The sequence below is a fragment of the Panthera uncia genome, chromosome F2, assembly GCF_023721935.1.
Source record: "Panthera uncia isolate 11264 chromosome F2, Puncia_PCG_1.0, whole genome shotgun sequence".
Taxonomy (NCBI): domain Eukaryota; kingdom Metazoa; phylum Chordata; class Mammalia; order Carnivora; family Felidae; genus Panthera; species Panthera uncia.
In genome coordinates, this window is record NC_064812.1 from 28837628 (window position 1) to 28863665 (window position 26038).

Genomic DNA, 26038 nt, shown 5'->3' on the forward strand with positions numbered 1-26038 from the left:
ATATTTCTTTATGTTCTCACCTGGTTTAACAGCTAGGTAATACTATACAATGTTATTGTTGGTGTTCATGTGTGTATGTATATGTAGTGGTTGTCCTAGAGATTATAGCATGTATCTTCAGTAAATTTTTTCCAATTGCATTATTTATATGCTATTTTTTAAGAATCCCTTCTTTATGTAAAGCCATTTCTGTATTCAGGGGTTTTATCGAATAGAGTTACAGAAGTCAAATTAATGAGTCCTGGACTAAGACTCTGACAAGTCAATTTCCACTGTATATTCTCATTAATAATGTTTGCAGTTATTACCTATTTCACTGCATCTTTACCTGTCCTTTCGTTTTTATGTTTGATCTTTACTAATTGGTGTGCAAGATACAGGATTTTTAGTCTGGTTTTTTTGCTGTTGACTGTTGACTATTTCATGATACTACCTTTGACTATTTCTTTTGTGAAGAATTTTTTCATTTATTTATTTTGGTGTTTCTGACTGACTTGTGTGACCTTACTTCTTCATAAAATGTGTTCCTAAAGAGCATGCATGATAGATTTCTCTTATAAGTAGGTTCTGTCATCAGAAAGTTAAGAAATGTACATATAATCCCTCATTGTACCATAGTTTTTAGAGACAATGTTTGATAAAACATTTCCAGCATTTTGCACATACTCAAACTGTTTAGTCACAGTTCAGTGTTAATTGCTGGTTTAACTCCAATGATTTGCTGTTTGTATATATTGCAAGATGACACCAATGATATGCTGTTTGTATATATTGCAAGATGACCACCATAATAAGTCTAGTTAAATTTTCTCACCATACATACCTATAAATTCTTCTCATATAATGAGAACTTTTAAGGTCTACTCTGTTAACAATTTCATATATTAAGTACAGTATTAACTAATAGTCATCATGCTATAAATTATAGTCCCCTATACTTATTTATAATAAATGGAAGATTATACCTTTGACACCCTTAATCCATCCCCCAGCCACCATCAGATATGAGATATAGAGGAAGGGAGAGAGAATCTTAAGCAGGTTTCGTGCCCATCATGGAGCCCAACATGGGGGTCGGTCTCATGACCATGAAATCATGACCTGACCCAAAATCAAGAGTTGTACACTTAACCAGCTGAGCCACACAGGAACCCCTGATTTACGTTTCTTGATGCTTACTGTTGTTGAGCACCTTTTCATATATGTACAAGTTGATCATATTTAGGTCTTCTTTGGAAAAAGGTCTGTTTAGTTTCTCTAATCATTTTTTTTTAATTGCATTATTTTTTGCTATTTAGTTACAGGAGTTCTTTATAAATTTTGGATGTTAAGCCCTTATCCAGATATATAATTTACAAATATTTTTTTCCCATTCAATAGGTTGCGTTTTCATTTTGTTGACCATTTCCTTTGCTGTTAAGATTTTTAGTTTGAAATAGTCCCACTTGTTACTTTTGCTTCTGTTGCTTTTGCTCCACAATATCATTGCCAAGACTGAGGTCAAGAAGCTCACGGGCTCTGTTTTGTTCTAGGAATTTCAGGCCTTATGTTCAACTTTTTAATCCATTTGAGTGTGTTTTTGTGTATGATGTAAAGATAGTGGTCCAGTTTTCTTTTTTTGCATGTGGCTATCCAGTTTTCCCAAAACCATTTGTTGAAAAGACTGTCCTTTCCCCATTGTATATTCTTGGCTCCTTTATCATAAATTGACCATGTATGGATAGGTTTACTTCTGGGCTCTCTGTTCCTTTGGACTCTGTGTCTATTTCTTATTTTTTACTTTTTTAAATATTTACTTATTTTGGGGGGGGGGAGAGAATGAGCAGGGGAGGGGCAGAGAGAGAGGGAGAGAGAGAATCTGAAGCAGGCTCTGTACTATGCAGGGCTCAATCCCACAAACCATGAGATCATGACCTGAGCCAAAATCAAAAGTCATATGCTTAACTGTCTGAGCCACCCAGGTGCCCCAGGACTCTGTGTCTATTTTTATACCAGTACTATACTGTTTTGATTACTATAGCTTTGTAGTATAGTTTGAACTTAGGAAACATTTTTTAAGATTGCTTTGGCTATTTGGGATATTTTCTGGTTCCACACAAATTTTTGGATTTTGTTCTGTTTCTTGGAAAAGTGCCATTTAGAATTTTGATAGTTTTATTGAATCTGTAGATTGCTTTGGTAATATGGACATTTTAACAATTTTTTCCAATAAGTAAATGTGGAATATCTTCCCATTTATTTTTGTCTTCAGTTTCTTTCATTGGAGTTTTAACAGTTTTCAGTTTAGAAGTTATTCACCTTCTTGGTTAAATTTATCCCTATTTTATTCTGTTTGATGAAATTGTTAATGAGATTGTTTTGTTGATTTCTCTTTCCAGCAGTATGTATGTATACTGTATGTATGTAACTGATATATAGAAACACAACAGCATTTTGTGTATTGCCTTTATATCCTGCAACTTTACTGAATTTATTAATTTTAATCATTTTTTTGGTAGAGTCTTTAGGGTTTTCTATATAATGTCACATCATCTGCAAATAGTGACAGTTTTACTTCTTCCTTTCTGATTTGGATGCCTTTTTATTTCTTTTTCCTACCTAATTGCCCTGCTTAGGACTTCCAATACTATGTTGAATAAAAGTGGTAAGAGTGGGCATCTTTTTCTTGTTGATGATCTTAGAGGAAAAGCTTGTAGCTTTTCACTGTTGAGTTTGATATTAGCTGTGGGCTTGTCATATATGGCCTTTATTATGTTATATTCCCTCTGTACCCACTTTTTGAGAGTTTTTGTAAATGTTGAATTTTGTCAAATGCTTTTTCTGCATGTATTGACATGATCATACAATTTTTATTCTTAATTTTGTTAATGTGGAATATCTCATTAATTTTCAGATATTAAGCCCTCCTTGCATCCCTGCAGTAAACCTCATCCCTGCAGTTTACCTGCAGTAAAGCAAATATATATATTTGCTTTATATATTTAGGTGTTCCTGTGTTGGTGTCGTAAATATTTACAAATGTTATATTCTCTTGTTAGAGTGACCTTTTTATCATTATTTAATGATTTGCCTCTTATTACAGTCTTTGTCTTCAAGTCTGTTGTCTGATGTAAGTATAGCTTACCCCAGCTTTCTTTTGGTTTCCACTGAATGGAATATCTTTTGCGGTCTCTTCACTTTCAACTTTGTGTGTCTACTTCTGAAGGGAGTCTCTTCTAGGCAGCATATAGATGGGTCTTATTTTTTTCTTTCAGTCACTCTATGTATTGAGAATTTAATCTATTTACATTCAGATTAATTATCGATAGGTGTGTACTTATTGCCATTTTGCTACTTAATTTTCTGGCTGTTTTGTAGTTTTTCTATTCCTTCTCTGTCTTCCTTTGTGATTTGATGATTTTCTATAGTGGTATGCTTAAACTCCTTTATCTTTTATCTATCTACTGTAGGTTTTTGCTTAATGGTTATCATGAGGTTTACATTTTTTTTTTTCTCAGTTTATTTATTTTGAGAGGGAGAGAGCATGTGCACGAGCAGGGGAGGGGCAGAGAGAGAATCCCAAGAGAGGCTGTATGCTCAGCACAGAGCCTGACATGGGGCTCAGTCCCATGACTGTGAGATCATGACCTGAGCCAAAATCAAGAGTCAGACACCTAACCAACTGAGCCACCCAGGTGCCCCAATGAGGTTTATATTTAAAAGCTTAGATTTATAACCATTTGTTTTATGTTGATAACAGCTTAAGTCTGAATGCGTTTTAAAGCTATACATTTTTACTCCCTGAAACATTTTATGTTTTTGATGTCACAATTTATATTTTTTTATCTTGTGTATCCCATAATAAATTACTGTAGTTGCGTTTTTGCAACGTTTGTCATTTAACTTTTATGCTACCTTTCTAGGTGATTAACTTGCTATCTTCACATTAGATTTTGAAAGTTATTGTGCATTTACCTTTACCAGTGAGGTTTATATTTCCATATGGTTTTCTGTTACTATTTGGCATCCTTTTTGTTCAGCTTAAAAAAGTCCCTTGACATTTCTTATAGGGCCAGTCTAGGACTGATGAATTCCTTCACCTTTTGCTTCTCTGGAAAACTGTTTCTCCTGCCATTCTGAATGATATCTTTGCCAGGTAGAGTATTCTTGGTTGGAGGTGTTTTTTCCTTCAGCACTTTGATTGTATCATGCTACAGCCTTCTGGCCGCAAAGTTTCTGCTGAAAAAAACTGCTGATAGTTGTGGTGGGGTGGTGGCGGTCCCTTATACATAACAAGTTGTTTTTCTTTTCCTGCTTTCAAGATTCTATCCCTGTCTTTAACTTTTGACATTTTAAACATGACATGTCTTGGTGTAGGTCTTTTTGAGCTCATATTACTTCAAACTTTCTGGAGCCTAACCTTCTGGGCTTCCTGAACCTTCCCTTCCTTCCCCAGGTTTTCCCTTTGTTTATCCATACTTCTGTGCTTAGTGAATATCTTTATGACTGCTGTTTTGATCTCTTCATTGGGTAAACAAACCACTTACCTCCATTTCATTAAGATCTCTTTCTGAGGTCTTATCTTGTTCTTTCCTCTTTGCAACATATTCCTGTTTCTTCATTTTCCTCACTCTGTATTGGTTACTCTGCCTTAGGTAAAACAGCCAGCTTTCCAGGTCTTGAAGGAATGGTCTCTTGTAGGAAGTGAACCTTATTGTTCAGCTCTTCCCTACCTCTCGGTTTTCTCTCAAATTTTTTTGATATTCCAAGCAGCCTATTTTACTTTTAGTGGCTCCTAGCATTTAGGGGTGTACCAAGACCTGTCAGTGTCCCTAAGGGGAGGATCTCAGTCAGCACCTACATTCAGACTGATTGGAAGCCTCAGGCAACAGCTTTTAAGGTATGCAAAATATATAGTCCTAACCAGAAGTCCCACTGTCTGCCAGAACCAGGTAAACTAGAGGTGTCCCCTGGGTGGCAGCCATAAAAATCAGGGTGCCAAGAAAGTGTACAAGTATCTTTCCGGGGGATCCTGGCACTCTGGAAGAATGCAGAGGGATAGTGCAATAATGCCCGCTGGTCTCCGTCTCTAAGAGTATCTCAGCCCCTGTATATTAAAGTAAAAGTCCGTCCCTGGGGCTGAGGTTCCAGGCCAAGCAAATAAGCCTTTTTCACAGAAAGACTTGGGTTAGGTTTCATTCTGTTAGTGCAATGCCCTTATGGTGGTAGCTGGCCAAGAACTGTATCTCCAGTTTTTCGTGTCAGGTGGGACCTGGAAATAAAAGCTCCACTGGATAGGCAATTAGGGGGGACATCCACTGGGTAGCAGCCATAAAAACTGAGACCACCAGATTAAGAACTGGGGTGTGAGATGTGTGGGCAAGCTTTCTTCTGGAAATGCTGTGCCCTGGAGCACAGCAGAAGGAGAGTACAAAGATAGCACCCACCTTCTGAGGTCTCCAGAGAGTTATAACCAGCTCTTAGATGTGTTTAATGAGAAACCTGCCCCCTTGGTCTGCAGCAGTGAAGATAAGCTAATGGGCCTTTTTTACAGAAAGACTGGATACTGCAGTTTTTTGCCTCTGTGCTTTGGCCTTGGGGATGGTAGCCAGTTAACTCTTTGTCCTGTACGGGCTTATGGGACCTGCAGGTATAAACCCCCACTAGCTGCCAGAGCCAGGTGCCCTAGAGGTCTCCCCTGGATGGGAGCCACAAAAATTGGGGCACCAGAAGAGGGTACAACTCCTTTCTGAGAGGTACCAGTGCTCTGGAGTGAGGCAGATGGAGAATGACACCCGCTGGTGTCTGTCCCTTGAGAATAATACAATGTGTCTCTAGATGAGTGTTAAAATGAGTCTCTTTTACAGAAAATCTGGGTACCTTGCAGTCAGCTGCCTCTGTGACTGGTGAGTCTGTGCCCCATGGCCCTTTACTAACAGTTTCTCAATTCAAGCTCCCTTGGCTTTCAAACATCGAAGTTATGGAGGCTCATCTCTCAAGTGCAGGTCTCAAAAGGTGGGGTGCCTGATGTGGGGTTAAACCTGTCATTCCTCAGGGAGTAACTCAGTGTTTCAGGTTCCCTCCTGATTATAGGTGACCATAACAGGGGTACAGTTTATGGTGAGATTATGTCTGACTGCTTTGGTATGGGTTTTTTCCCAGAGGAGATTGTTCCATACATAGCTATAGATTCAGTGTGTCCATGTGAGGAGGTGAGTTCAGGATCTTTCTATGTTGCCATCTTGAACTGAATCTCCTAAATATCTTGTCTTCATCTCAGTTGGGTTAAATTTGAGACCAAAGTTTGGTCTTTGAGACCAGAGACCAAAGTTTCTTTTTACAGTTTTCTGTTATTAGACATTTTGCATAAATATGCAAAGATTGTCTGAAGTAAAAATGTATAAACATTGCTGTTTGTGTATAAGTGGAATGGGTATAAATGGAATAGCTCCAACGAATTAATAAGTACATCTTTGTAAAGGCAGAATTGGCTTGTGAGTGTATTGTATCAAAATCAAGGTCTACCTGGTCAAATGTGTAGTTTCTTGGTATACCCAGGGGGGTACCAGTTGGCTTGTCATTGGAAGAAGGAAACAAAGGAGGCTATAATATTTCAGATGTTCACTGCTACATCCATTCTGGGAATCAAATAGTACTTTATCAACAATTTGTACTTCTTTCTGCAGTGTTTACTCCAAGTTCTCTCTTGATTTCATTTTTCATGACTTTGGCTGTACATGGAAAGGTCAGTATATGTCCTTATAGTTTTAGGAAACAATACTGTAAGAAAAAGGTCAGAACTCTATATTGTAAATGACAGATTTTTCAAAATAGAAGTTCCCTGAAAGAAATGGGAATCAGGGTTAGAATTTAGCATTTTGAAAATAAAATAGTGAATGACTATATGCAGCAGCACAATAAAAGAGAAATACTAAATTTTAAATTTGAGAAAGGAAAGTAAGAAGATGTGGTCACTTGAGTAAAACTCAAGTCAGAATTCAAATACAGTTGATGAGTTATTTTTGCTTCTCTCTAGATCTGTACTATACAAAATATTAGCCCCTGGCCACCTAGTAGTTATTGAGCATTTGAAATTGTAGCTTCTCTGAATTGAGATGTACTATGAGTGTGAAATACACAACCAGATTTTGAAGTCTTAGAATAAAAAATATAAAATACGTTAACACTTTTATATGAATTTTTATGAGATAATAGTTTTTATATGGTTAAATAAATATATTACTAAGACTCCTTTTTCCTGTTTTTATTTTTAATGTGACTACTAGAAAATTCAAAATTACATATGTGGTTTGTAGTAATCTGTAGTGATCAAATTAAACAGGCTTGAGCAAACAAAAGGTGATAGGATATTTTTAAAAATTAAATTACAGTGAGTTTCTAAGATCAGTTGAGATGGTATTCATCATATACTGCTTAAAACAGAAAATTTAAATAGCTGAAAAAAGTATTTGCAACTTATAGATAAATAAAGCCATCAAGACTGGAAGCAGAGGAGTTGCAAAGAGGAAATAATTCTTTTAAGTTAATGTCATTATGAAAGCTAGTACAAAAGGCATGTATCTGATACACTGATTCTTTCCAAAAGATATTAAGGATGAGATCAGAAGTTCAGAAGAAGGAAATACATTTAGAAAGAATGTATTTAGAAATACATTTAGAAAGGAAATACTATTTAGATAAAAAGTATCTAAGCCTATGGTTCTCAAGCTTTTTGGTCTCAGGGTCCCTTTACGTTCTTACATTCCCTGGGGTATCAATTTCTAATACTTGGTCAAATTTGATATAGTGCAAAAAAATTTAAGCTATACAATTTTGCTACTATGGCCGCCATAACAAAGTACCACAGACTGGGTGACTTAAACAATGGAAATTTATAGTCTCTCAATTCTGAGGCTAGAAGTCAGAGATCTTGGTGTTAGCGTGTTTTGATTGTTCTGAAGCCTCTCTCCTGGGCTTGTAGATAGCTGTCTTCCTTAGTCTTCACATGGTCCTCCCCCTGCATGTGTTTGTTTCCTAATATCTTATAACACCAGTCATATTGGATTAAGACGCACCCTAATGACTCAGTTTAACTACCCTTTTAAAGGTTCTGTCTCCAAATACGTCACATTCTGAGGTACTGTGGGGTTAGGACTTAAACATATGACTTTGGGAGGGATACAGCTTAACCCATAAAAATATCCTTCACTTAAATTTTAGCACTTATTAACATTTTGTCACATTTAGTTTTTCTTTGTTTTTCTACCTCCGTTTTGCTAAAATATTTAGGAACAGTTGCACATGCCATGTCCCTTCATCCCTAATATCTCACATGTGCACTGAAGATGAAGGCATTTTCTTATATAAGCACAATACAAGTCAGGAAATTTAACTTTGATATAATACTTTTGTCTAACATAGTTCATAGCAATTTTTTTCCCCTGATTTGGAAACCTATTGCACTTAGTTGTGATGTCTCTTTAGTTTCCTTTAATTTGGAACATCCAGTTACCCGGTCTTTATGTTGTTGACTTTATTTTGTACCTTTTATGGACTATCTCCGATATTTCCTCAAAATCAGATTGACTGGCTACATTTTTGCCAGGAATACCACATAAATGGCATTTGCTTTTTAGTGTCTAACATGAAGGAGAACTTCATGGCAATTTTCCATACTATTATGGCATAAAATTTAATTGGGTGGTATTCACCTGGTTTCCCTGCTCCCAAGTTATCATCTTCCCCTTTGAATTAATAAGTACTTTGTGTGAAATGAAAATAGAAACACAATGTTTTAAAATCTTTGGGATGCAGGAAAAGCCGTTCTAAGGGAGATGTTTATAGTGACACAGGCCTATCTCAAGAAACAAGAAAAATATCAAACAATCTCACCTTACAACTGAAAGAACAAGAAAAAGAAAAAGCCCAAAGTTAGTAGAAGGAAAGTAATGAAGAATACAGCAGAAGCAATTAAAATAGAGAATAAAAAAAAGACCAATGAAACCAAAAGCTCGTTCTTTGAAAAGATAAAATTGATAAACCTTAGCCAGAATCATCAAGGAAAAAAAAGAGGACTCAAATAAATAATCAGAAATTAAAGAGAAGTTAAAACTGACACCACAGAAATAGAAAGGACTGAGACGATGGCAAAAAATTATTTGCCAACAAATTGAATAACCTAGCAAATGGGTAAATTCTTAGAAATATACAATCTTCCAAGATTGAATCAGAAAGAAAAAAATCTGAACAGACTAATAACTAGTAGTGAAATTGAATCATTAATCAATCAAAAAACTCCCAAAAAACCAAAGTCCAGGAATGGATGGCTTCAAAAGGTAAAATCTACCAAAAATTTAAAGAAAAAGTAATACCTACTCTTCGCAAACTTCCAAGTTATAGAAGAGGAAGGAATGTTTACAAATTTCATTCCATAAGGCTAACCTTACCCTGATACCAAAACCAGGCAAAGACACTTAAAGAAAATTAGACCATTATCTCTGATGAATATAGATGCAAAAATCCTCAACAAAATATTAGCAAATCAAATTGAGCAATGCCTTAAAAGGATCATTCACCATGATCAAGTGGGATTTATTCCAGAAATGCAAGAATGGCTTATTATCTACAAATCTGTCAACATGAGATAAACCATATCAACAAAATGAAGAATAAAAATGATAAGATCATCTTAATAGATGCAGAAAAAGCCGTTGACAAAATTTAGCATCCATTCATGATAAAAAATTTCAATGAAGTTAGGTGTAGAAGGAACATAACAGAGTAAATGTCATATATGACAGGGCCACAGCTAACATACTCAAACTGAAAATTTTCCTTTAAGATCAGGAATAAGACAAGGATGCCCACTCTTGCCACTTTTATTCAGCATAGTACTGAGAATTCTAGCTGCAGCAGTCAGACAAGAAAAATAAAGAAAAAGTCATCCAAATTGATAAGGAAGAAGTAAAAGTTAGTAATTCCGCTACTGATATTTACCCAGAGAAAGCAAAAACACTAATTCAAAAAGATAAATGCACCGCTGTGTTCATTGCATTATTTTTTACAATAGCCAACATACGAAAGCAACCCAAGTGTCCATCGATAGAAGAATGGGCAAAGAAGATGTGGTATGTGAATACACACACACACACACACACACACACACACACACTGGAATATTTCTCAGCTATAGAAAAGGGTGAAATCTTGAAATCTTGGGGGTACCTGAGTGGCTCAGTTGGTTGAGCGTCCACCTCTTGATTTCGGCTCAGGTCATGATTCCAAGATTGTGAAATTGAACTTCGTGCTGAACATGTAGTCTGCTTAAGATTCTCTTCCTCTCCCTTTTCCCCTCTTTCCCCACTCGTGGTCTCTCTCTAAAATAAAAAAAATTTTTTAAAAGGTGCCTAGGTGGCTCAGTTGAGCATCCAACCTTGTCTCAGGTCATGATTTCATGGTTCATGAATTCAAGTCCTGCATCAGGCTCTGCACTGACAGTGTGGAGCCTGCTTGGGATTCTCGCTCTCCTCTTCTCTCTGCCACCACTCCTATGCTTGCTCTTTCTCTAAATAAACTTAAAAAATCTTAGAAAAAGGATGAAATTTTGCCATTTTTTGACAATGTGGATGGACATTCGTAGAGGGTATGTGAAGTAAGTCAGACAGAGAAAAACATACCATACGATTTCGTTTATATGTAGAATATATAATATATAATAAGTAAAAAGCAAAACCAGATCTGTAAATACAGAGAACAAACTGGTGAAAAGGGGAGGGGTGGCCAAAATAGGTGAAAGGGAGTGGAAGAAACAGGTCTAGTTATGAAAAGAATAAATCATGGGGATGGAAGGTACAGGTATAAGGAGTATAGTCCATGGTATTGTAATAACACTGTATGGTGACAGGTGGTAGCCACACTTGTGGTAGACATAGCATAACATAAAGACTTGTCGAGTCACTATGTTGTTCACCTCAAGCTAATAGAACATTAGATGTTAAACTGTACTTCAATTAAAAAAAAAAGGTAAAACTGTCACCAAAATAATAAAATACCTAGGAATAAATGTAAAGAGGTGAAAGACCTGTACTCTAAAAACTATAGAACACTGATGAAAGAAATGGAAGAAAACACAAAGAAATGGAAATACACACCATGCTTATAGATTGGAAGAATTTAGATTGTTAAAATGTCCATAATACTCAAAGTAATCTAGATATTCAGTGAAATGCTTATCAAAGTACCAATAGCATTTTTCTTACAGAACTAGAACAAAAAAATCCTGAAACTTGTATGATTCACAAAATACTACTAATAGCCAAGGTATTCTTGAGAAAGAACAAAGCTAGAGGTGTCACAATCCCAGATTTCAAACTATACTACACAAAGCCATAGTAATCAAAACAGTATGGTACTGGCACAAAAATAGATACATAAATTAGTACAACAGAATAGAGAGTCCAGAAATAAACCCAAGCTGATCTTGTCAATTAATACATGACAAATTATATGACAAATAGGGAATATGTATATTCTCTATACAATGGGGAAAATTAATAAATGGTGCTGGGAAAACCACATTGTAAAAGAATGAAACTAGACCTTTTTTTTTACACCATACACAAAAAACTCAAAATGAATTAAACATGTAAATATAAGATCTGAAGCCATTTAATTCCCAAAAGAAAACATAGGCAGTAAAGGCTATGTATCAGCCTTAGCAATATTTTTCTCAATCTGTCTCCTCAGGCAAGAGAAACAATAGCAAAAGTAAACAATTGGGAGTACATCAAACTAAAAATCTTTTGCATGGCAAAGGAAATCATCAGCGAAATGAAAGGTCACTTACGGAGTTGGAGAAGATATTTGTAAATGATATATCCAATAAGGGATTGATATCCAAAATATATAAAGAGCTCCTAGAACCCAACACCAAAAAACTAATGTTTTAAAAAATGGGCAGAGGACCTGAACAGACATTTTTCTAAAGAAAGCACACAGACGACTAAGGTACCTATGAAACAACCTCATGAACCAAGCTCTGCTACCTTCAGACTTTTCTTCTACAGCTTCTTTACCTCTCTCAGCCTTCAAAGAATTGCAGAGTTAAGAGTCTCCCTAGGCTTTGGCTTCAGGGAATGCTGAGGCCGGTTTCATCTTCTATCCATACCACTAAAATTTTCTATCAGTTAAGGTTGCTTTGCTTTCTTATCACTGGTATGTTCACTGGAGTACCACTTTTAATTTCCTTCAAGAACTTTTCCTTTGCATTCACAACTTGGCTAACCATTTGGGGCAAGAGGCCTAGCTTTTGGCCTTTCTCAGCCTTTAAGATGCCTTCCTATTAATTAAGTTCATCTTGTATGGGTGAGGTTTGTGGCACCCAAAACAATTACAATAATTAACATCAAAGATCACCAATCACAGATGACGATAACAAATACAGCAATAATAAAAAAGTTTGAAATATTGTTAAGAATTACCAAAATGTGACTAAGAGACACTGAGCAAATGCTGTTTGAAAAATGGCGCCAATAGACTTGCTCAGCACAGGGTTGCCACAAACTTTGCGTTGTAAAAACAAAAAAAGCTGCATCTGTGAAGCACAATAAAACGAGCTATGCTGTACTGTATGCCATATTCAAAGAGAACTTTCTCCAGTGTTAATAAAAATAAATGATGCATCAATAATTTACATCTTTCCTGTAGAACTTACCTCATTTCCTTTTATGTTCTTTGAGATGACTCTGGGTAAGATATTTAGCCCCTATCTTATTCTATAAATATGATGATGATAATAGTACTTATTTCACAATTATTATAATGAGTAAAATATATTTCAAGCCACCTACACAGGGGTTGGCACTTAGAAAGACCTTAGTAAATGCAAATATCCTTTATTACCATTCTAGGCATCTTCTATACATTCTGCCTTAAATATTATAGTCATCCCAAATTAAACAAATGAAATGAGCAACATTAATGGGGAAAAACACGGCAACTTTAGAGTGATCTTCATGGAAATCATAAAGCATTTAAAAAATTTTATGCCTGAGAAATTTGTGAATAGCTATTAAAAAAACTTGACTCTGTGTTAATCTGGCATATTTAATTTAGAGACAAATTTCTAAAATCTTGCACCATTTCAAAAATAAGAAATGCAAAATTCATTATTCTGTTTGTCATTGTATTGTCAAATAAATTATATTTTATCTATAATTCTAACTGTATGCCCATCACTTTCAATTTTATACTTTCCTATAATGCATATATTTTAGTAGTTTGTAGATCTGCCCATAAAAAGTGAACCAGTTATTCTTGAAATAAGCTTTGGATGCTTTAAATATACTCAAAACCAAGTTTCTGGAAGTTTTAAAATCAAGATTAACTAGTCTGATGATACTAACTGCAAATAATAGTGTACTGTAAGACAAAACATACCCTTTAGATGAAGTAAATAATTTAGAATTCTTCTCTGTGTAGTAAGAGATTGTATAATATTCACTTAATAAATTCCAGCCTGCCTAGTATTCCCCATAGGTAAGTAGATCATGCCACTAAAAAAAAAAAAATGTCACTAAAAGATGTTTGATCCCTCAGTTGGTCAGTGGCCATGATAGGAAAATAGGCTTATAATTCTATTCAAAGGTTGCAAACTAAGAGTAGCTAAAGGAATTGTGTATAAACAGTGATTTAGGATAACACCTAAAAAAGTCTGGTTTCACTTTCTCATGATAGTATTAGAATCTCTTGATAATTATTTATGCTTTTCAATATTTTATTTAAATCTAATTTAGTTAACATATAGTGTAATAATTGTATCAGGAGAAAAATTTAGTGATCCATCACTTACATACAACACCCAGTGCTCATCCCAAGTGCCTTCCCTAATGCCCATCACCCATTAGCCCATCCTCCCTACTCAGTATTCCTCTAGCAACCTCAATTTGTTTTCTGTATTTAGGAGTCTCTTATGGTTTGCCTTCCTCTCTTTTATTTTTTCTTCCCTTCCCCTGTGTTCGTTTTGTTTCTTAAATTCCACATATGAGTGAAATCATATATTTGTCTTTCTCTGATTGACTTATTTCACTTAGCATAATACACTCAGTTCCATCCACATTGTTGCAGATGGCAACATTTCAATTCTTTTTGATCGCTGAGTAATATTCCATTGTATGCTTTTTCCTACTTTTTCTTGCCTTACTTCAATAGCTTGGATTTCCAGCATGATACTGACTAGGAGTAATGAGGGCAAATACCCTTTCCTGTTAGCAGTCTTAGTGGGGAGGAGCATTTGGTCTTTTACCATAAAGTACAGTGTTAATTCTAGGTTCCTCAGGGAGGCAGTTGCCTTTAATTTCTAGTTTGCCAAGCATTTTTATCATAAATGGAGGCTAAAGTATTTTTCTTCGGTCTGTTGATAATGCTGAATTTCACTGATTGATAATTTGAGTGCTGAATCAGCCCTGAATTCCCAAGATACACTATATTTGGTCATGATATATTATCCTTTTTACTTATTACTGGATTTGATTTACTAATATTTTACTGAGATTTTTTGCATTACATTCATCAGGAATAATGGTTTCTCTTTTCTTTTCTTGTCATATCTTTGGCTCTCAGAGTAATGCTGGCCTCATAAAATAAGTTGAGAGTTGTTCCTTTCTTTTGTTTCCTGGAACAGTTTGATATTGTTTCTTTGTTTGGTAAAACACACCAGTGAAGCATTCTACGTCTGGAGATTTCTTTGTTGGAAGGTTTTTAACAATAAATTCAATCCTGTTAACAGATACAGGACTACTGAGGTTATCTATTTCTCCTTGAGTGAAATGTAATGCTTGTCTTTCAAGGAATTTAACTTAAATTATCAAATATATGAAAGAGTTGCTCATACTACTTCATTATTACAACTTAGTGTCTTGGACCTTTATATACATTTTTATTCCTGATATTGGTAATTTCTGTCTTCTTTTTCCTTGGGTTATTCTGGCAAGAGACTTACCTTGATCTTCTCAAAGGACCAGCTTTTGGTTTCATTGCTTTTCTTAATTATTTTCAATTTCACTGATTTCTGCTCTTAGCCTTTATAAATTTTGTACTGCCTATCTCCTTTAGATTTTGTTTGCTCTTCTTTTCCTAGTTTAAGGTGGAAGCTTAAACTATTGAGACATTTTTTCTTTTCTAATATAACCTGTAACGCTATAAAATTCCCTCTAAGCATTGTTTTAGTTGCATCTCACATGTACTATGCTTCATTTTCATTCAGTACAAAATTTCCTAATCTCCTTTGTTAGGTCCACTATGACTCATGGGTTATTCAGAAACATGTTGTTTAATTTCCAGATTGTGGGTTTTCTAAATTTTTCTTTTTTACTAATGTCTAATTTTTTTAAATGTGTATTTATTTTGAGAGAGCATGTGTGAGTGGGGAAGGGCTGAGAGAGAAGGAAAGAGAATCTCAAGCATGCCCTGCACTGTCAGTACAGAGTCTGATGTGGGGCTTGAACTCATGAACTGAGAGATTGTGACCTGAGTGAAAATCAAGAGTCAGATGCTTAAGCAACTGAGCCACCCAAGTGCCCCTACTAATATCTAATTTAATTCTGTTATGCTCAGAGAACATTGTGTTTATGATTCTTATTTTTTTAAATGTGTTTTTTATAGGACAGAATATGGTCTATTTTGGTGAATGTTCCATATCTCTTCTAGGATTCCAATCAGATGTGTGTTAGACTGTTTAATATTGCCTGACAGCATTTAGATGCTCAGTTTTTTGTTTTTAATCCCTGCCCCATCCCCCACTTTGGTTTAGGTTCTACTAATTTTTAATAACCTATTTTCAAGGTCACTAATTCTTTTTTCCATAGAGTATACTGATGAGTTTGTTGAAGCCTTTTTCTCTTGCTGTGTTTTTTTCCTCTAGGATTTTTTTTTCCACCCTTTGCAGTTTCTCTCTGCTCTAATTCTGCATTTATTTATGTACATAACCCATCTCTTCCATTAAACTTTTTAAAATCCCATAGTTATTTTAAGTTCCTTGTCTTGTAGTTCCAAAATATAGATCATCTGAATCTGGTTACCTGGTCTGCTTTGTTTCTTGACAGTGGGATGTTTTTACTTTCTTCATTTTTTTGTGCCTTACAATTTTTGATTGAATACTGGATGTGAGAACAGTAGAGACTGAGGTAAATAGTATTTATGCCTGGGAGTGGACATACTTCTGCTAGGTCATTAGTGTGGGTAGTTATGACAGGAGGGTTGTAAAAAGGCTGATCTAACCTTGAGTTTTGTTGTTATGGTTACCCTCAGTGCATCCCTCGCTTCAAATTCCCCTAGTGTTAAGTTACACTCTGGTGGAGGCTGAGTTGATGGAAGATTTTCCCCAACTCTGCTATTCTGCCCTAAGCTTTGGGCTTTCACTGTACATCTGCCTCTCAGAGACAGTCTCTCTATGCTCTTACTCCTTCTCTAGTGGTAGACTGCTGTTGTCACTTACTTGGTGCTTCCCAGCCTGATTGGGGGGTGGAGGGTGTTGCATGGATGAGGGGTTCAGACTCTTGGCTCAGCCTCAGTCCTGGGCCATGTGTTCTTGGGTTTCAGGGTTTGGGACTTTTTAGTGCTACTGCCCTTCCTCTAGAAAATTTGTAATAGTCTAGGCCCAGGATGATTTAATTTCTCCTCCAGGCACAGAGATGGTGTTTTTAAAAATTTTAATTTTTTTTCGCCTCATCTGCAACAGGTCGTCTTCTGAGCCTTTGGGATGCTAAGATTTAATGCTCTCTCCCAGCGGTTTAAGACTTCTGACACTTACAGAAAAAAATCCAAGAAGGACATTCTGATTTTTCCACAGAGGAATACACTTCCTTCCTAAAACTCGGCACCTTCAGAGCAGCTCCCTTTCTCCTGGTCTTTTTTGCTAGGAACTGGTCAAGGACCATAAGAAAATCTGTAAATCCAAAGAATTCTATACTTGCTGTCACACACTAGGCTTTTGGCAATTTGTTAGTTGAATTCTCAATTATGCAGTTCTTTCTTCTTTCTATGCTCAGATGGAACAGTTCTCCTAGCCCATCTCCTTGGTGACACCTGGTTTTCCTCAGATTTCAAGCTAGTTGGTTTCCTTGTAACCTCAGCTCTCTGATGAATTTTTTAAAAGTAATGATTCTACAAATTACCCAGCCTTTTCTTGTTACATTTGGAGTGACATTATTTCCAGCTTTCTTCATCCTAGGCAGAATCTGGAATTCCTTTGCTTACTATCAATAACATGCCTAAAAAGCCTAGAACTTAAACTTATAATCAGTAAATTAGTGATGGTTCAGTATTCACAAGAGGTTCCATATACACAAGTAGGCAAATTGTGTACTGTAAAACTCCATTCCTCTGACCTATGCTAAAAAAAAAAAAATCAAGGGTGGGCATCTCAGAGGCAACCATCTTTTATCCAAGATTAAAGTGTTTTCTTGAACAGGTGCTTCCCATACTGGATGCTGGCTGGCCAAAACAATAAAATAATCTTGTTTGGGAAGTCTAAATGCCAAAATGAACAATAAACACAATTATTCAGCCAACAGAAGGGCAAAAGACATACCCAGAGAGAATAAAGTAAGTAGAAACCATGGTAGGAGGTAGAAAGTAAGTGACTGAGGTGGATACAGGTATGAGTAGCAGAAGGAAAGAAGATGGTGATATGATCACAATGACACCACAGTGAAGTACAGAACAAGGGACATTTGGTTCTCAAGAGATAAGTAGATTACATGTTCATCAAAACTAGGTACTATTTTCTAAACAACATTCTACTTCTCCTTGAGACCTGACTTGCCAGTGCATTTGTTTGTAGAATGACCCAGTTCTTCATGAGATCTGATTGTTTCCACTGTTCCCTATGATCTTGACATATGTTCATGTTAAACATCCACCTCAAGATAATTCCAGAGGTTTTCTCTGTTCCCTGCAAACTCTAAAAATCCACACTACATAATTTTACCCAAAAGCAAAACAAATCAGTATTAAGATTACAAACTAAAGTAACTAGTTTTGCTAAGTGAATTAAGTAAATGAAAATGAAGTGTGATAACTAAAAAAGTACACTTAAAATCAAGTGCACTTTTGTATGATCCTATAGAAAAAAAAGCATCAGCATAAGAAAATGCAGAAAAACAAAAATATTTGAAGCAGACAAAACGGGGAAAGTGAAACATCCATTTACCTGGCATGGGCAAATTACCTGTAAGAGTCAAGAGTAAGATGCTCTAAGTTTCCCTGGATAGTCAGGAACAGGTACCACAAAGCCCAAGGTCACAATTTGGTATCCAAGACCAAAATGGGACAGCAAATAAGAAAGAAGGAAAGGATGGCTGCTTTGGGCAAATGCTGACAAAAGAAGTAGCCCCCAATAGCTTATTAGGAGTGGAAGGAAGGAACAAAAACAAACCACGCATAACCAGAAAATACGTTTTTAAAATGGAGAAGGCTGAGATTACTTAGTGTAGTGTTAAAGAGCTCTACTCACTTCAGATGTCTCTAAGGGTATTATCATAGACATATACATTAATGTTTACCCTGATGACATTCAACCATCAATAAAATGTTACTTTCTGTTCAGAATGTTCTATATAAGATGTGCAAATAATAAATTTTAGCAAGATTTCATTTAAAAAAGGCTTGAAACATAGTCTTAGCACTTAAATGAGAAGAACTCATTTATACTAGACAATTTACTAATTTGGAAAACTCATTCTTTGCTAATGCCAAATTTATTGCCTTAAAAAAAAATCCTAAACCCATAAACTGGCCAATAAAATACAATTCCACATTCCTTCTATTTTCATGTTTATTAAAGAAAAGATCGTATTTATCTTTAAAGTACTAGTGAAAACTACAATTAGTAAAATATTCTCTAGAGAAAATTTTGAAATGCATTTCAAGTAGTCAATTGATACTTTTTTTTCTTTGTAGAACACTTAGCAAATAAAGACTTTTGAAGATTAAATGTCAAAGACATTTAAAGAACCTCTAATAACTGCTATTACCAAATTAAATTAAAAATGAGTATCAAGAAAAAGATTGTCTGTTCAGAAACAAAGTATTTTTACGAGGCCAGACTGAAAAGTTAATGACCTGAAACTTTAATTCCAAAGCCTATTATTGAATTCCAAATTCAAGCATTCTGTACATAGAATGAATTGCTAAAATTTACACTTTTCTTACTATGCATTAAGTATTGGGTTGATATGCATCTACAACTGTATAAGGAAAAACAATTCCCTGTGTTTCTCCTTTACTCTCACAATGCTACCACACAGAACATTACTGATACCAGATGTGTGGGTTTTCCACACATCAAGTAGTTTTCTGAGACTAGTAGGATATCCTACACAATCTACTTGCAGGTAGTGTCACATCCCACAGGCTAAGGCCTTACTCCCACAAGACTCTCCCAAACTCCCACTTCAGCTGCCAGTCCAAATCCCAGGTTCATCTATACCTGTGACTGGCCATACATCAGGGTTTCAACAACCCTCTCCTTGGGTTCTATAGTTTGCCAAGACAGTTAACAAAATGCACATTGACCAGTTTATTATAAAAAATACAATAAAGGATAATAATGAACATCCAGATGAAAGAGATGCATGATGCAAACTATAGAGGAAGGTGCACAAAACCTCCATTTCCTCACCAGACATGCCATCTTCCTAGTACTTCCATGTGTTCAGCAACTCAGAAGCTCTATGAAGCCTGTACTTTTGGGACTTTTGTGAAGGTTTCATCACACAGGCATGATCAGTCATGATCCTATCCTAAAAGTTAGGAGGTGGAGCTGAAAGTTCCAAGCTCCTAATCATGGTGTGGTCTTTCTGGCAAACACCCCCTATCCTGAAGCCATCCTGGAGCCCACCAAGAGTCATCTCGTTAGAACAAAAGACACTCCTATAACTTAGAGTCAAATACCAAGGGGTTAGCAGCTATGTGTCAGGAACCTGGATCAAAGATCAAATATTACAACAAAAGATGTTCCTAGTGTTCTTATCGCTTAGGAAATTATAAGAGTTTCAGGAACTGTGTGCCAGGACCCAGAGGCAGAACACAATATTTACATATTTTCTATTATTTTACCAACTACCTTATTTAAGCTTCACTACTTAAGAATTAGGAATACGATCCCATTTTATAGAAGAGGAAGCTCAAACTTAAGAGGTGAAGAGATTTAAGTTAGGAAGCTAGTAAATGGCAACTGGGATTTCAGTTCAGATGTGCTTCCAAACCCATGTTCTTAATCACCACCACAGCATGTTCTCCCAAAGCCCATTTTATTTTATTTTTTAAGTGTATTGATTTATTTTGAGATACAGCATAAGTGGGGGAGGGACAGAGAGAGGAGGAGAACCCCAAGCAGGCTCTGTGCTGCCAGCGCAGAGCCCTGTGCAAATCAAAACCACAGGGAATCATCACCTCACACCAGTGAGAATGGCCAGTATGAAAAAGAAGTAAGAAGTGTTGGTGAGGATGTGGAGAAAAGGGAACGCTTGTGCACTCCTTGTTGGAATGTACATTGGTGAAACCATTATGCAAAATGCAAGAATGGAGGCTCCTCAAAAAATTAGAAATAGAAATAACCACATAATCCAGTTATTCCATTTCTGGGTATTTATTCAAAGGAAATAAAAACACAAAATCAAAAAAAAAGCACTAACCCCCATGCTTATGGTAGCATTATTTATGATAGTCAAGAGCCAACATAGGAGAACAATATGTGTACATTGATGGATCAATGGATTTTAAAAATATGTATATACATACAATGGGATACTTTTTATCCATGAAAAAGAAGGAAATCTTGCCATTTGTGACAACATAGATGCATTTTGATGGCATTATACTAAGTGAAATAAGTCAGACAAATATATGATCTCACTTATATATGGAATCTCTAAAAACAAAACAAATGAACAAACAACAATAGATTCCTAAATACAGAGAATTGATGATTGACAGAGGGAATGGGGGTTAGAAGATAGACAAAATAGGTGAAGGGGATTAAGAAGTACACACAGGGATCAAAAGTACAGCATAGGGAATAATATAGTCAATCAAATTATAACAACTTTGGTGACTTTTGTAACTAATCATGGTGAGCATTTTGTAATGTATATGATTGTTGGGTCACTATGTCATATACCTAAAATTAATATTGTATTATATGTCAACTATGCTTCAATTAAAAATAAATAATAATAATTACTATAAAATGGGCTTTTGCAGGGGTGGGGGTGCCTAGCTGGCTCAGTTGGTTAAGCATCCGATTCTTGATTGGTTTCGCCTCAGGTCATGATCTCACGGTTCGTGGGTCCAAGCCCCATGTTGGGCTCCATGCTGACAGTGTTGAGCCTTCTTGGGGTTCTCTCTCTCTCCCCCCACTGACCCTCACCCCTCTCCCCCATTCACTCACTCTCAAAATAAACAAAAGAAAAATATTTTAATGGGATTTTGGGATGCCTGGGTGGCTTCTTTGGTTGAGGGTCCAGCTCTTGATTGCAGCTCAGGTCACAATCTCATAGTTTGGTGGGTTCAAGCCCCACATCAGACTCTGCACTGACAGTGCAGAGCCTGCTCGGGATTCTCTGTCTCCCTCTCTCTCTGCCCCTCCCTCCCACTCGTGCTCACTCTTTCTCCCAAAAATAAACAAAATGTAGTACTTTGACTCTAATGGAGATAGGTAGAAAGTAAGTGAGAGTGGAAGAGAAGAAATATTTAAGTCAGAATAGGGGGCCCATTTTTTTTTTCCTAGGAAAAATGTACCAGTTTTAAGTGTTTCAATGTTATATAAACAAAGCTACAGTAAACATCGTTGTAGGTGTATTTACATAAAAAACATGTATAGTCTGTGAACACTGTCTGCCATCCTCTTCCCCTTCTGAGGAAGACAAAAGTTCTATCCCCAGGCACTGCTGGGGCAACAGAAATTGGGTTGCTCTGTCACAGAATTCTCCTGTGACCAGGAGCCTATGCCTGCTCAGCTGTACCAATAAATCCTCTTCCTGGAGAGCCACTTCACAGTTTTCCCTACTGAATACAGGTCAGGTCTCTCTCATTGGAACCCAACATTTTATTCTCCAGTCTTCCCTGAAACTCATGAAAGCAATTCAATATTTATCAAGTACTATGCATGTTTTCTACATTTGATGTTATTTTGTTGGTGTGGTATTTAGGCATTTTTAACTGATGATAACATTTCTATACAGAATATCATTTCAACCTATTTTCATTAAAAGAAGTATTCCTATAGGTAGAATTCAAATATAAATCTCAATCCGATGGTTTTGTATTAAAAATGAATTCCTTTAGTCATGAGTATTGCAATAAATATTATTAGCATAATAAACATTCTTGACATTGATACTGAAATTAAACAGTACATCAACTTAAATAATTTGTAAACAGATTTGAGTTTGAATCTCAGCTTTGTGGTTTTTCTTTGTATCCTAGAACAAGTTCTCAAACTCTCCATGTTCTTTTATCTCTTAAGTGCAGATAATAACAAGCGTGTTGATTGTTGAAATTAATATTTATAACATGCCTTGTATATATAGCACATGCTCATAAATCTTAGCTATCATTGTACTTAGTAATTGTTACAAGTTCCCATTTGTAAACTTCATATTTGTAATTCTGTGGTTTAAAAAGTATTCTGCCTATAAATGAGTGTTTTATATTGTGTTTTAAACTAGGATACTAAGAATTAAGAGGCAGTATAGTGTAGTGGTTAGGAACATAGATGCTGGGTTCAGTCTCAGCTCCACAACTTACTACCAGGCTGACCTTGGGCAAGTGACTTTGCTGAACTTTAAAATGGATATAACAGTAGCACATTTCTCCCAGGGGCATTTCTGAAGAGGTAATCAAACTGCCTGTATAAACAGTTTAGAAAACTTGCTGACATAGAGAGCTGTGTGTCAGTTATTGGCATCATCATTATCATTATTAATTTGTTGAGTAAATTATTCTTTGTCACTATTTTAGGTGAATCTTGGAAGCAACCAGTACCTTTTCTCTGTCATAGTGGATCCTAAAGAAATGCCCTGCTTCTGTTTACGCCATGATGTTGATGCCCTACTCTGGCAACCACACTCCAGCAAACAAGATGATATGTGGGAGCACATTGCAACTTTCAATGCTTTAGGTATAAAGCAAGCTCTTTGACAGCATTTTCCATTATGTCAGAAGTTAGGGTCGTTTTTTTTTTTTTTAAGTTCATTTCTTTTTTCTTTTTCTTTTTCTTTTTTAATTTGAGCTGTCTTAATTACCTTTGGATTGATTTGTGCTATATTTGGTTGCTTTTACTATAGTTGATGAATGTTAGTACTTTTGGAACAGAACCAATCTATTTTTATGCTTGTACAGAAGATCAGCACAGAGTAGAAATCAAAGTGGTTATCTCACCACTTGATTCTTCTAATCAGTCATTTGTTTATTCCAAATAAGCTATGCGGTATTAGAATATGAACAGTGGGTTTGACAATACCCTACATGGAACTTGTATTCATGTTTCTTCAGAGTAATCATCAAAAACATCATAGAATTGCTCAAAGGAAATGCATTTTAAAACTAGGGCTTGAAAAATGTTAAGATACATAATTGTAGACTTACGCAATAATTCATTTTATGTCAAACTATATTAGTATTGTATGGGAGAAGTTTTTTTAATATAAATTAGGCACAGTTACTGCTTTATTGAGTGATTATTTTAAACTGGGAACAGGAAGTAAAATTATATATTCTGAATACAACCTTAATTATAGAGGAGATTGGTCAATTATCCTTTATAGTTAATAATGTAGGCTGCTAAGCTGGTTAATTCAGACTCCAAATGGATTTTTATGACCTGAAATAAAGAGTTTTATTGAAAAATTTGAATATAAAATTTCTGGCCTCTATATAATTCCTCTTTTTTAATTCTGAGTCTTCTTTTTTCAGTAAGGAAATCTCTGTCACATAATTTTTATATGCTTAGATTCTCCATTTGTATCCCTAAGTCTGTTTAGAATTCTGCTTAAGTTAAATCAACATTACATTTGATATGTAGTCTCGAGACATTATATACATTGTTAATTTTCTCAAGGTTAGCCCAGAGAGCTAATTCTAAAATACTCAGGTATCTACATCCTCTTCACTGTTTCCTCTTCAAACCCTGTTTAATGATAAAACCAATATTGATCTTCCTGTGCTCTACCTAGAGTTCCTTTGGTCGTTATTTGATGAGATCACTTTACGTTAGTGTTCTGTTTTTATCCCACATGTTATAACATTCAGTAACCATGTCCCAGTCTGAAAATCCTAATTTATACTTCAGAACATAAATACCCTTTTAACCTGTAAAGATAATTTTTTTAAAAGACAAGAATAAGATTTTACAGAGTTTAATTAGTTTTCAAGGGATGTTCTAATTAAGTTTTTAAAATTAGATGCTTAAATTTTCATTCCAACTTGTAGTGATCTCAAGGTTCTACTTCTGGGAGCTGAAGTACAACAAAATCCTGTTACACTGTGGGCACTGGTGTATAAAAATACCACTAACATTATAGAAATAATGAGAATGCATTGTCACATTAGCATTTTTAGGCTTGGGGGCTATATTATGAACACACTCCTGAAATAACTTTATAGTGGTATCCTATAAATATTTTCCCATTTATTTGATAAAAAAGATTCTGTAATCCACATCTGTGATTGATGAGCTTAATTATTTGGCATTTAAAGATAGTTTGACATGTGTTTAGTCCTTTTGATTTTTAGATTTTTAGTGTCCTAATTATTCACAGAAATAAGGAACTATATTGTGTTTTTCTTAAAGAGATAAAACCCTACCTATTTTGTTCCTTAAGAATTAAAGCTCTATTTTGGCACCAATTGGGAGAAATTGTAAGTAGTCATCAACGGTTCAGAATTCAAACACTGTTGAATATTTATGGTGTATATTTTATCGAGGCATTTTAGTTTATAATAAAAACTGGGAAATACTAAATGTGTAATCACATTTTCCTTCTTTTTAATATATGGGTTTTTATTTGTTTCATAACAGGCTACGTCCAAGCATCAAAGAGAGACAAAAAATTTTTTGCTTGTGCTCCAAACTACTCATATGCAGCCCTGTGTGAGTGCCTTCGTCGAGTGTTCATCTACCGCCAGCCCACTCCCATGTCCACTGTACTTTACAACAGAAAGGAAGGCCGGCAAGTAGGGCAGGTTGCTAAGCAGCAAGTAGCAAGCCTAGAAACCAATGATCCTATTTTAGGCTTTCAGGCAACAAATGAGAGATTATTTGTTCTCACTACCAAAAACCTGTTTTTAATAAAAGTAAATACAGAGAATTGATCACCCCAACATGTCAGCTTTTCTGTACTGAGAAAAGTATTCAGTGGTAGCCAGAAAGCTTAGTAGTTATACTATAACCTGTTAAGTTTTACTACGTTAAATAAATTATCTTATATGAATTTTTTATTTTTTAAAGGAAATTGGAAGTATATTCAAGAGATTATGATTCTATAAAAGCTATGGAATGAAGCTGCAAATTTAGAGAAAATTTACTTCTGTAAAAAATGTAAAGTATTAGTAGAATGATTTTTTTAAAAAGTCTGGAATTTCATCTTTTATATGAAAGATGTACAATTCAGTGTTTAAAAATAAAAATATTTATCACATACTCTTTGTTCATTGATAGTTTCTTCCTTCTGTACCTGTAGAACTTTTGGATTACAGTTAAACTGTTGGTTCTTGTAAATACTCATTTAAGTGGACTGAATAGCTGAGGTAGAGGGGGGAAATAGAACAGAAGTACAGCAGGTCCAGTATTGTTAAAGTTTGCTGAAATACTAAGATTTGGGGTTTTTTTTCCAAAAATTTTTTCCATTTATTTTTTATTCATTTGCTCTTCCAACAGGGATAGACAAAGAGAGATGATAAAGTTCCATAAAGTGTGGCTCTTATCCATTGTTATACAACAAACCACCTCAAAACTCATTAAAACAAGACTATTTGAAAATCTATGATTCACTGATGTGGC

At 35.4% G+C, this 26038-nt stretch overlaps 1 protein-coding gene across 2 annotated transcripts in view; it reads left to right on the forward strand.

Moving 5' to 3' along the window:
• NUDCD1 (NudC domain containing 1) overlaps positions 1-25678 on the forward strand; it is a 75124-nt gene extending 49446 nt beyond the window's left edge. For both annotated transcript variants that reach the window (XM_049633004.1, XM_049633005.1), the window contains exons 9-10: positions 22999-23158; positions 25058-25678. In XM_049633004.1, coding sequence (XP_049488961.1) covers positions 22999-23158; positions 25058-25350 — 453 coding nt within the window. In that variant the 3' untranslated portion in view covers positions 25351-25678. The remainder of the gene's footprint in view (positions 1-22998; positions 23159-25057) is intronic.
• The last annotated feature ends 360 nt before the right edge of the window (positions 25679-26038 follow it).